General features: G+C 37.4%; 1 protein-coding gene across 5 annotated transcripts; it reads right to left on the reverse strand.

Moving 5' to 3' along the window:
* Positions 1-1,348: 1,348 nt before the first annotated feature.
* LOC111234437 (interleukin-13 receptor subunit alpha-2-like) lies at positions 1,349-11,615 on the reverse strand. Of its 5 annotated transcripts, none has more exons than XM_022762528.1 (10): positions 11,458-11,615; positions 11,033-11,149; positions 10,432-10,583; positions 9,131-9,287; positions 8,895-9,015; positions 7,935-8,119; positions 7,598-7,752; positions 5,965-6,109; positions 2,878-2,995; positions 1,349-2,776 (listed from the first exon to the last, which is right to left on the reverse strand). In XM_022762528.1, exons 2-10 carry the CDS (start codon positions 11,121-11,123, stop codon positions 2,689-2,691), a joined length of 1,212 nt encoding a protein of 403 aa, XP_022618249.1. In that variant the 5' UTR covers positions 11,124-11,149; positions 11,458-11,615; the 3' UTR covers positions 1,349-2,688. The 5 variants fall into 5 exon arrangements, with proteins under 5 accessions (XP_022618249.1, XP_022618248.1, XP_022618250.1 ...); XM_022762527.1 differs by having other exon boundaries at positions 5,965-6,112; XM_022762531.1 differs by lacking the exons at positions 1,349-2,776; positions 2,878-2,995 and adding exons at positions 3,633-4,509; positions 4,892-4,918 and having other exon boundaries at positions 5,965-6,112.
* Between the last annotated feature and the right edge of the window lie 1,856 nt (positions 11,616-13,471).

A 13,471-nucleotide genomic window follows, 5' to 3' on the forward strand; every position in this document is an offset into this window, starting at 1 on the left:
AACACCCATTTCATCTACAAACCTGGTGGGTGTCATAGTTTATCTGGACACTAGAGGGCATCATGAGTATGGCAAAAATCAGGTGTCACCCATAACTATATACTATATTCTCAACAAAAGCAGGCTATCTACATAAGCAAATGGGGTAAACTACATAACAGGTCATCTTACCGTACATACAAGTATTCTGCCATGTACCTTTGACAGCCACTGTCCTGCCTTTCAATGTGTATTCATTTTCTTAGGTGTCAGAGGAGCCTGATTGTAAGGCCCAGTCAGTTCCACAGCATCTGGGTCACTCTCTCTCTCTCTCTCTCTCTCTCTCTCTCTCTCTCTCTCTCTCTCTCTCTCTCTCTCTTTCTCTATCTCTCGCTCTCTCTCTCCCTCAGGCCCTGCCTGACACATCTTTTTGGTTTGTTTTGACATCTTACAACACCTATCATTTGATTGTTCACACATGTATTCATTCCACTCACATCCATATTTACCCAACTGATGCTACTGACTGACTCAGATACCTCAATTTCACAATACTGGTGTATTGTCTTTGCTGTACATAAAATATTTTTTTTCTCTTTTAGACAAAGGCAGCTGTGATGGATACATATGAACATACAGCATGTTAGATTGTTCTTCTATGACTAGTATAGAAGTTGCAGCAAACTTAGCAAATGGAGCCTCCTTCTGTGTGGTAAAATCATTCATAGAAACATTGACTTGCAGGTTGAGAGGTTGTCAAAATACTATGACTTGGTGAATATGCAAGTAAAACTATGCTCAAAGCAATCTGATAAGATGGCTACAAAAGCATTATGTACAAAGTGCAGCAGTTATTGCTGTTATTGTTCCTGACTTTATACAAATATACCATGATTCATTAATAATAAATAAAACACAGATTCCAGCTATTTTATTCACGAAACCAAGGTTGAGCAGATGTTAAATACTGTATCATTACCAAAGCATTTTCATTTTAAAAAGTAAATTACCCCTTCATGTTTACTTCTGCCAAATTTAATTGATTTGATAAGGGGGCATTCAATGGACAATACTACTTTTATATTAGGGATCAAAGCTGAATCTGATAAGTCAGAACCAGAGAATTTTGCCTTTTACAGTTCTCAAAAGAGTCAGTTTTCAAACAGACAAGAAGTTGAGCAAATTCAGTTGATATGATCAATTTCTGCTACAGTCTCCTCCTTTTGCCCTGAATAACACTTTTATCTGAGGCAGACATTTTCAAATTCATTGTACCTAATATTCACTAACAAACTTTCTTGAAAGAATTTACAATTCTACAGCGTATAGTAACTTCAACAGTAGACTTTATTTAAAATAGGCCACAAAATTAAACAGGGGTCAGTTCGCAATAAAACACTTACTGGTTCCCACAGTTTTGTTTCCCAGAACCCATCTTACAAAAATAGCCTACTGGTTTTTATTAAACTGCCCAATTGTTCCCATAGACTTGTTTTCTTCCACTGTGCTCTATATTTAAGTGTCAGACAAAAAATTAGTTGTGTATTTAAATACAGTAGGAGCTCAAAATATTCCCACAATATGAGAACATGGAAGCTACATTTTTCGCATTTTCTTTATTTCTTTGTTTTTTTTTTAAGTTGTTAAGAGTAGATAGTTAGGTACCTGGATGTGAGGTCACATTAATAATGATACCTTAGAGCTCATTATAAAGTGTAGACAACATTCAACTCTACGTTTTAATACAACAAAATGTACCAAAATGTAAAAGAAGGGAGGGCGCATTTAGTGTAACAGTTGATGTAAATGAGGCATTTTGGCACATTTGAACAAATATTATTTAACAATTACGTAAACATTGTTTTGCATTCATGTTATGATTCAAACCCTTCAAAACAAAAACAAAAAATTACTAGAACAGGCAAGGAGCTGTGGCATTAAAACCCCCTGACACACTCATTTCTTCTGTATTAACCCATTTAAAGAAATCCTCTCATTTAAATTCTGCAGGCAATTAAAGACTTCACTTACTGAATTGTGAAGTAAAGACATAGTACAAAACCATTTCATATGTTTTATCTCTGTGTGGTGGATTTAAACACAAAACATATAATTTCTTGTTTTAACTATCTGGCAAGAATTGAGGCAAAAAGTGAAAATAAAAAAATCTAATAAAATAACCCATAAAACATAATTAATTCTCCACCACACAAAAAAAACCCTTACTGATTGGATTAACTATCAAATAAGTAGTAAAACATCAAACACAAATTCCCAAAAGATAAGTAATCGCTCCTCAACACAACATCTGCAAAATATTCTCTGCTGACTAACTCAGCTGGCAAGTGGTAGCCATAAAATAAGCAACCATTATAACTGACACTCTTCTCCTCTACTACTCTACTCCTCTACTCCACTCTTCTCTTAACATGACATCACAGAGTAGTTCATACAAATGTAAGCATTTTCATAAAAATGTAAACAAAAAAGGCAAGCGCAGTATAGCATGTTGAAATAGTATAATACTGTTTGTAAATATTATATTTGTTTGTAAATAACTTTCAGTCTAATACGGAGTATCTTCAGTATGTGTTAGCAGTGGTTACAAACACTTTGAGGGCTGCGTAGTGTGATTTTCAATATAGAGACCCTGAAGAATGACAGAGATGGAGTGCAACATTAAAATATCCGTCGGATGAACGTGTCTTTTTAGGCCTCCACCACTGTAAGAACTGAATTTCTGGCAAATAGGCTGGTGAGCAGAGAGTCCGGCTTCTTCTCTTGTCTTGATCTCATCCTAGAATGGAAGCACAGTCTGAAGTGAGCTCATCTTCTAATATCATTGTATATCTTAGTGTGTGTGTTTGCATGAAGTACTGTATATATGTATATACTCACACTTTGAGCACTGCCACCATACACAGAGTCAGCATCAGTATGGCTATGATGGCGATGGCAATATATACATAAACTGGTATCATGTCCCATTCTGGTTCAGGTGTGACTTCTTTCATTTCTAAAACAGACACACACACACACACACACATATGAGGTCTATCTTAACATTTATGAGTTTTTTTTTTTACAAATCTCTTCATCAAAAAACATCTATCAATGAACAAGTCAACTAAAATCTACATAACAACAATAAATCAGCATGAATAAAATGTCGAAACAAGGCAGAAGATCAAGATCATTTTATAGATCAATGAGTAGTTTGGAGACATTTTGTGTTAGCACTATACTACAACATTTTTAAATGAGAAATTTAAAAAATGTTCATGAGGGTAAAAAGTGCTGACTTTCAGAATCGACTTTAAGATCACACTCATGTCACTGTCCTCTGGCACTGTCTAAAAATTCAGGGGACTATGCTTACTCAGGACTACAAGTTGTTTCAAGTAAAGTATAGTGGAGATCAGAGCCAAAGCAACAGAACGGATGTCTGCAAGTCATCAAAAACAGACTGTTACACTGTACTTGTCAGCAAAAATAAACATTTCAAGGGGCCTAATATTGATCCTTGAGGAACACCTTTATCAACCACCTGGAGTACAAAGAAGGAGACTCACACCAGCACAGAGTTTGATCATTTATTCTTTGTAAATGACAATGAGATACAGATGGAGATATTTAATATCAATTTTCTCAGAAGAAATTGGAATTTTAACAAAGATGAAGTCATGGAAGTCTAAATAAACTGGCAAGAGATTTGGCAAATAGTCAAGACAAACATTAAACATCAAAATAAAAAGTTAGGCCGCCTAGAAAACAGTGCACACAGCCAAATACAGCTGGGACAGCTGAGTCCCATAAATCAACTAGCTAGATAATAATTGAAAAAACAGTGCCTTAAGAATTATAGTTATGTAACTCGAGTGACTAATGTGCCCATTTAAGAGAAAATACCACAATGTACAAAAAAATCACTCACTTGTGTCTTTTTCTCACAAAATAGTTTTTCTCGTGCCATGCAGTTCTTTTTGTGGCCAACTCCCTTTACTTGGGGAGTGCAGACACATGGATATAGTATAGCTAGGCAGACAACTTGAGTCACTAATTGTGCAACAAAGGCTGAATTTTCTCCTTCAGTACCTGTACCTTCTGGCTGTTTTTGTACACACTTGGAACCTATAAACTTTCAAACACTGTTTTCTAATTTCCTGGTTGATGAAAAGTCTCTTGAGGACTCATTGTGCTTGTTATGGTACATCTGTGAAAAATGTTCTTCTTCAGTACAAAATGACAGTAATTTACATTCAAAATTTTAATGCAACACTCAAAATAATCTCAAAAAACAAAGATTTTTAAGATAGATTTACATTAATGTTCAAATGACAACAATGTTGTCTAAGTGTCTAAATTTCCATACAAATTGAAAATGAATCCAGTTACCACAAATAAACTGACAGAAAGCGATGTTTCCTTTCTACTTAATTTTGTTCAGGACATTGCCAGTACAGCACGAAGCCTAAACAGAAGATGATCCTTCACCCTTGTGACGAACAATGGACGGGACCTTTGTGACATCTGTGGAAAAATTTGCACAAGTTTGCTTGTTTTTTTGTTTTGTAAAAGCCTGAACTGTTATTTTGTTATTCTGACACACATGGCGGAGGTGACATAAATGAGATATTGAAATGCTAAACACGTTAGAGTGAGATTCCACAAAATGTCAGGTATTGTCAGTGCGTTATGTATTTTTATGGCTCTCTGTATCTGAAAATTTTTACGAATGAAAACATTTTGATTTACATTGTTACTTCATCAAACAAAATCCTCTTTAACACTGAAAATGGTATGGAGGAAAATCATAAAGTCTAATGTAATAATTTCAATTAAAGCTGACATTAGAATAGAAAGATATCAATATCATGAAATGAATAATAATAAATAATAAAATGAATCTTACTATGATGAGGACATCAGGGTCTTCCAGCTGGGAATCCACAAAGTTAGCATGACTCATGAAGAATTGTTGATGTGGCTTAAGACTAAAAAGTTGCTTTACATCTTAGTCTGTAATTCATTTACCCACTGGAAACACACTCTTAATAAATCCTTCAGAAATTATTAAATACAATGAATTTAAACTCATGATTAGAGATGTCCTGATCAAGTTTTTTTGGCCCATCCAAGTCTTTTAATATTGGGTATTAAATTAGATTGGTTTGATCCGATAACTATATTATATATTTTAGGAGCTTCTTGATCCGAGGAACCCTCCAAGGATCATGTTGTAGAAAATACATATTTCTGTGAGAATCTGTGGAAACGGATTAATAAACCTTGCACATGGATAGTACACGGATCAGTAAACCATGCAGGCGGACTGGAAAACCGTTGCAAAAACAAGTACAACTGAACTGTAATGGTGTCTATAGCAAAGTATTGTTTAAATATATAATCTTCTTAGTCGGGTTCCCCAATTATGATAAGTGACGTAAAGTGTATACTATACTATACATTTAGAGTCATCAGCACTGAAGTAGCATTTCTTTGATATGATTGATTTGAATTTTTCCAGGTTTCCTATCTCTCAATATATCTTTATCGGTGTGTTTTTAGGCATTTCAGACAGTTATACTAAAGTGTGATTGTAAAATCAGGTTTAAATGCAAAAAACGCTGGTGTTACATTTATGACATTCTAGGATTCTCCCCTAAATATTCATTTTTCTACCACAAGATCCCTGGGGGGCTCTGTGCACTGAAGGTCATGGTTCAAAAATATAAAGTTTATAAGCCTAAATTATGGATGTGATGTGGATGACAGTGCAGTTGGAAGAAGGAATAAAGACTCAGTTCACACATGGTTGTACAGTAGTGTGTAGTGCAGACAGCAGACAAAGCACACACAGCACACAAACTGACAACAGCTAGGTTTAAATTCATCAAGTTACTCACAGAATTAACATTGATTAGTGACAGATAATGAATACTGATGTATTTAATGCAGTGATGTAGTAAATTTAAACATCATTACCTGGATGGCAGGTTGTACGACTCCATTCACTCCAAAAGCTTTTGTCTACACAGTACTTGTGCAATTTGGACCGAACCCTGAGGCAGTTTCTCTCATAGTTGTTGAGGAGGGGCAGAGTCAGGCTTGTCTGCTCGGTTAAAATCTTCTGCTGTCAATAATTAAAAAAAGTAGAGAAATGATTTGAGTATAACACAAGTTAGAGTCAGAGAGTTAACGCTCAGTGCCAAAACTTCCTTAAATTACGTATTAACATTTTCTCATAGTAGCTGTCACAAAAACATCTGGCAGCTAAAGATCCAGAAAAGTTTCTCAAGAGTCAGAGGAGGACAAATTAGTGCTACATTGCTATTGGATTTCCAGGAACCACAAACCTAATTATAATGTTCCTCCATGTCTATTAAATGCATTAAGTGTGTGGAGTTCACAAATGAGGTTGTTATTATGATCATTTATCTACCAAGAATATTTATATACTTCTACTCATATGTCTCAGAACTTTATACAAATGTCACAAACTAATGCTGTTCCGTTATGTGTGTGTTGAAGTCTTTGCGTGACAAATCATAACCACCAATGTCTTTTATAGCTTGGGGGTGTGATCATTTTGTGCCTCAGGTGACTTGGAATTACATACTCTGACAGAAAGACAAAAACTAAGCTGTAGGCTGAATCCTATAATTGGCTGTTATCAAAACTAACAAGAATCTGAATTTGGTGTTAACAAAATTAGTCAAATACTTGCAGAGGGATGGATAATTGGAGACAGATGACAGATAATCGCAGAGGGAATAAAGTAAATGGCTGGAAGCAGGACTTGAACTAGAATCTACACAGACATTCTGTGTAGTGAGTGTTCTTGGAAATAAGAAGACACAATGCTCAAGTTAAAAGAAGATGCTGTTGCAGTTTGAAGTTTTAAAGTTGTGTAGCTTGTTATTCTACTCCTCCCTGTATGCTTATACAACTCTCACAGCAGCTCTGGCTCTGCAATAACTCCTGCATCTGTTTAAGCCCATTCAAGACAGAGGTGGAAAGCTACACACATTAATAGGATTTCTGAAAGGAAAGCTCTGGTTGGTGGCAGTGAGTGACTCAAAGGGATAGTTCGGGTTTTTTGACGTGGGGTGGTGTGAGGTTGTCATGCATAGTCAGTACATTACTTCAATCAAATCCTGAGCAGCCCGTTCCCAGTTATGAGATCCCACCGTGAGCGCCAGCAGACTAGCAGAGCTTTGTGTTGCTGTGCACCTGCAGAGCGCACTGTAGCGGAATGATACAGTGCGCTCCCTAGGTGTGATTGTGAGTAGGAATACGGTACTTCAGCAGTTGAAAAATGTAGTTCCAAAGGAAAGTGCTTAAATGTTCTACATGAAGCATACATTTAAACAGGTTGTTTTGGTGGGTGTTCTTAAAAGTGTCTAAAACACGTTTTTTCTGCTGGCCCCATGCTCTGCTAGTCTGCCAATGCCCCAGGTGGAATCTCCTAACTGGGAGTGCGCTGCTCAGGATCTAATGCAGGTATTGTACCAACTATGCATCCACCAAGTCACACAGCCCCACATCAAAAAACCTGAACTCTCCCTTTAAGAGTGTTTTATCAGGGGGAAAAAAGGACTCATTAGGTAAACCATACCAATGCAATCTTTCCATCAGGTCCCTCTTGACTGCGTTCCACCTCCCATTCTAGACAGTGCCCAGGAACCTTCCCAACAGGTCGCTCCCACTGTAATTCCAACTGCCCATCTGGATGTGTTTGCAAATGTAGTTTCTCTGTGGTTTCAGGCTTCACTGCATGAATATTAAAACAAGGTAGATGTTTAAAGATTACAAACTGTGACAGGAATCCGAGAGGAAAACCAACAGCAGATCTGCAGTGGAGCAAGTAAAGACTACAAATACAAGGTCAAAACATGAGGACAAAAATTACTATACCCTCACTGAGCAGTCAGTGAAGGCAAACATGTATGTACCATGGTTTTGGATTTGCAGGGAGATGAATGTTGGTTTTAGGGGTCCGTGAGGTGAGGAGCCATTTATGCAGATGTTGATGTCAGTGAAATCAGGGAGAGGTTTCCCTGTGAAGTTGCAACCGGTCCTGACACTGTGTGAAATCATATATTTCGGGCACTCCTCTGCTTGTTCCAGTTCTTTGTGCCTGGGGAAGAGACAGACCAGACGACACACTGCTTACAATGCTATTATCTATTCATCCAGACATGTTTTTTTGAGTGTTGCAAGCAACAATGACGTATGATGTAAATGATACTACAAGCTTGGAGGGTATGTAAACGAAAAAAAAACAAACAAACTGTAAGATGAAAGTTGAGCTCCAGTTTGTATTTGGTTCCTAACAGTCGTGGTTAGGTGAATATAAAATGGTTAAAAGTGGTTGATTTGGAACTGGCTGTCAATCTAACATGCTCACAATGACAAAGTTAAAATGCTGATGTTTAGCAGGTAGCTTATAGCATGATCACCATCTGAGTTTAGCATGTTAGTATGCTAAACATTTACTAATCCGTGATAAACACAAGGGGAATGATGTTAGTTTAGCAGGTATTTGTGGTGTATGACCAATAAACCAAGGTAATGGAGTAGGTGAAATTTTGATCTGCTGGTGGCTCTAGATGAAGATCACCGAATTGATTAAAATTCATCCTATAGGAAACATGAATGTCTTTATGAAATTTCAAGGCATCACAGTAGTTATACTGTAGTTATAGATAGAGCCATTTCACTGCGAACCTAAATATGTCAAATTACTGTTGGCTCCAGAGGAAAATTCCAGGGGATCACCAATGCCACTAGGATGACTGTCTGTACAAAATTTCATGGGAATCCATCCAATAGTAGTGGAGATTTTTTGCTTTGGATCAAAGTAGCTACGGATCATTACTGGTGTGGCTTAAAAAAAAAAAAAAATGAAATACCAGAAATATAGACTTTGCTGTGAGTTGGCTGGCATCTTTTGGTTGCTTTCCCAGTTGCACTCCATGTTCTCCATGTTATGGAAGACACAGACGAAATCCTTGACTGTGGTACCAACAACACCTAGAGGTAGAACAATCAATGTCAACTGCATACACTTTCCAAAACAATCAGGATCATATAAACATCTCCCTATATTTATTTTCAACCACACATTTGTACAACCTCAATGACTGACCTGTGGTGGGGGGTTTCTGGACCAGTTCAGTGTAGCTCGTACTCTTGATCATAGTGCCGTTGGTGCATGGTCCACTCAGCAAAGTGTACACTCTCACTCTAATGTCTTTCATCAGATCAAACTGGGCACTGTATGACCTGCTAGGTGTCCTGATGGCCTGTCAATCCAGAAACACAAATCTGTTATTCAGATTGCGTTTATTATGTGTACTGGGTGTATTTACAGAGATGCCAATGGAAACTGGACTTTCGATGAAATATAATCTGACACTGTGCTTCCCTGTGGGCTTCTGTTTTATTATTGTTAGTAAGTCCTGTTTTTGAGAAAATTTGCCGCCCCACCAAGTAACCTGAAACCTGAGAAAACAATATCCCGAAGCATTCAAGTATGACGAGGAACTGTTCATATCCTGCCAACAATAAATTCACCTTTTAAATGTGTGACAATACCGAATGGAGTTTTCAGAAAGTTACAGCCAAGCTTTGATAGTTTATTTGAAACATCTACAGTTAAAATTGGTTGAACTGTATGCGACGCAAAACAGTCAAAATAGACGACATTATGTTACTGTAGTCACAGACATTATCACAGCATCACTCATTGTGACAGACAAGATCATTAGCATGGCTCATTGCCAAGCTCTCCACACCTCAGTTTCTGTAATTGCCTAATTCCTCTTCCTAACTGTTCACCTGCCTGCTTGACAAAGCTGCTGGCTGCCACTCCTTTGTAGCATTTCCTGCCTGCTTTGTTTGCATGGTTTTGGATATTCCAGTGAAAACTGTTTCCCTGTCATCACTGACAACATCATTGTACTTTTGGGTCTTGAATTTCTCAGAGCATGATAGTTATCATCATCCCTGTAACCTGACTCCTTGCTTCTTGCATCAGATATCAACATCCCTTGCATCAACATTACTACATCTGTATTGTTGTCCCAGCCCTGCTTAGCATTTTATGGTTTGTTAATTTTTGGTTAAGCATATCATGGTCATCCATTGATATACGACTCAGACTTCTGGCATTTTCCCAACAAAAAAAACCCAACAATGATTAAAAAAAAATATCCACAGTGATGAAAGACTTTTTTAACCAGAATGAACCAGGTTGTCTGAAGTGGGAGCGGCAACAATAATGAGCAGCCCATTTAATGATCCTTTGAGGAGCCTGCCATATACTGCTGTAGCTACATGAATATCATGAATATATTAGATAAGTATTCACAATACAAACTTTTACAGCTGTTAAATCTGTATTTTTATGCCTGGATCTCATACCATGTAGGAATGGGAAGTACTTACAGTCCAACTGTTCTTGTATGTGTCGAAGTATTCCAGCTGGTACAGTTTTGGGCACTCTGTCATGTTGATCAAGCTGGCTGGGGGGCTCCATGTAATCTCAAGATGTCCAAGATGACCAGGGTCTAATATCATAAGGTCCTCGGGGGGTTCCACTGCAAGTGTTTCATGATAGAGGTTGAATGTGAATGCCCAGTCACACCCAAACACCATAATTAGATCCAGGGCCAACCAAAGAGTTCAATCAATCAAAATCTACTTTATGAGCATGCCGATGTTGCATGGTAATTACAATTATAATTGGATTGCATGAGTAACTTTTAATAAAAGGCGTTTTTGTTCTTACAGCAAGTTGTTTTTGGCGCAAATGGATTTCTTTTCTTTTCTCCAGTCGCACCTGAACTGGCAACCATCCCTTGATTCTGTGGAACAACTTACTCATTGCGACCCCATTAAATTAAATTCATTTGGTTTTATTTGGTTTCCTCAGAGCACCACAGCATGATTTCGGTTTTTCGGGGGGGGGTTTAGGTAATTCAAGAACAAACAAATAAGAAAGACAAACGAATGAGTGAATAATTGTAGCAAACAAATCTGGACCAACCTGTAAGTCCACTGCAATGTATGCTTTCCCTCCAGGTTATAAAGAGCAGCATCAGTGTAGCTGGGTGAATCACCGCGGATTTACTTCCCATCAGTATAGTCTACAGGTTACACGTTTCTAACCGAGATTGAAAAAACAAATAGAGTGAAGAAGATGTAAAAATGGCAAAATAGAGTCAAGATGTAGGCTATACTGCCAGAGCGAGCTCATTTTAAATTATGCTATTAAACTGTAATGCCATTGGATTTACAGGTTGATTAAAAATGAAATAAAATAAAATAAAAAGGCATGGAAACAAAATGAAAAAAGATCACAAAAAAATATCTTGTCCAAAATACTGTCTGGGTGACTTTTCCCCGTGGTATGCAATTAGATCAAATAATGCTGAGCGAAATAAAGCTGTCAGACGAATGCAGTCTACTTACCTGAAGAGAGGAGGGCTGCTTTCCTACTGTAGCAGGTTCAAGCGAAGTTTAGGAGACTGACACATCGTGGGTGGACTGACCCATTTGTATGCTGTTCAAGTGGAATTGTTAACCTTGTGTGGTGTCCATCCCCCCTCCCGTATAATGTTTTGGTTCTAAGTAATCAGGAAACTGTGAGGAATCGGTGAGTATCAATGTGGATTAGGTTGCAGAGGAAGGAGAATGGGAAGGGTAGGGGCGGGGGGTAGGTGGGGTGGGTGGTGAAAAGACATTATGCTGCTACTAGTGATAAGTGACTTGTGTCATGTTGGCTCTTGTGCATTCACCAGTTTTGTGGATGGTTAAACATTCCACCGAAATGCTCGTCACGCCTGGTCACAGTGATATCTCTGTGGTACGTCTGTATGAGTCACACACTGACACGTACAACCACGCAGATCTCACGTGTCACAGATTTTTTTCTTAATCGGAAGGAAATATTGCCTTTAAATTTAAAATGATCATTACTTAATTTCATCACCAGCGTCCCCTGACGAACAGTCACTAGCAGAAATAAGGACATGATCCCTTACCAGCGTCCCACCCATAAACTCTTAATTGTTTGGGTGCATACAGAACTTGGATTGGCTGTGATGATAAACCAGTTCTTCAACTTGAACTTGGGCTTTTACCCTGCCTGACAATGATGTCAAACAATGGCTTTTGGGGTTACTGTTAAAGAGTACATGCTGTCCTGTATGCTGCATCCCACTTACTGCACTTAAGTACATTTTTGAGGTACTTTACTTGAGTAATTCCACAATAATTCCAGTTATAACAATGTTGAAAACCTCCCTTTCTACATCAGAATATTAACTTTTATTGATTTTCAAAACTATTTGAGGAATCACATTATGCTCTTCATACACTAAATTGAAACATAAAACATCCGTTACACCAAAGACTACAATGGGTTTTCCTGCATGATCAATGAATATTATATATATATTGAATATTAACTTTCATTTGTACGATTTGGTATTTCTAACAAGCTGATGTTTACATGACAGAATCCTGAGAAACAATTCATGTTTGAAACTTTTTCTCAGAAAGCAACAAAAGCCAAATAACAAGTACAACAATGAGTCTGCAGGCTGACTCCAAAGTTGATTTACTTGTGTATTTACTGATCAAAATGTTGTCTGTTTAGATTGTGGTTTGGAGTGAAGATGGGGCAAATTGAGCATGCAGTTTGAAAATGAGAAAATGCTATTTCCTCAACACAGAGTAAAAAATGGTACGTCATACAAATGATGTCTATGGTGATATTTATAGTATACTGTGGTGATTTGGTTGAGCATAAGCAGAGCATAAGCAGAATCAGTAAGTTATTTATAATAGCTAAAACCAAGTACAAACAGACATGGATTGTCTCGACAGCGTTACAGTATATACTCAGATAAATATTCCCTTAATTTTAACTGTAAATGATTTATTTGGCACCTTTTGGGGATATAGGATCAAATGGGGTAACACCAAATTCCCTTTTAAAGTCACATTGGAAAAGCCTATCTGGTAATACAATTACAATGAAGGAGATTTTTCTACCACAATTGCTTTTTCTCCTTCAAAATATATATACCAATGTTCCTCGCTAAATCCATTTTTCTTCAAAGCTAGATTCAATAATTCTTCCCTTTGTATGGAATTATAAATCTCATAGAATAAAGAAGTACATATCAGCCAGGGGACTTTTACTACCTAATTTTATGTATTATTACAGACATACATCCCATTGCATCTTGGTTAGCTTTGCTTCCCAGAGATAGAATGAGGGGATTGCCTGCCATATTTTATATCATTTTATCTCCAGTTCATCTCAGTAAAACATGCTATAAACTCAGTCCCATGATACAATTTCTTCCTTGTTGCCAATATAAGCAAGGCCGGGTGATATCATGCAAGTGATTGTATTGTTGTATTATTTATAGTAAGGCACACGACACTCAGAAACATAGAACTAGTCAAGCAAGTG

Source organism: Seriola dumerili, unplaced genomic scaffold (genome assembly GCF_002260705.1).
Source record: "Seriola dumerili isolate Sdu_G_001 unplaced genomic scaffold, Sdu_1.0 BDQW01000449.1, whole genome shotgun sequence".
Taxonomy (NCBI): domain Eukaryota; kingdom Metazoa; phylum Chordata; class Actinopteri; order Carangiformes; family Carangidae; genus Seriola; species Seriola dumerili.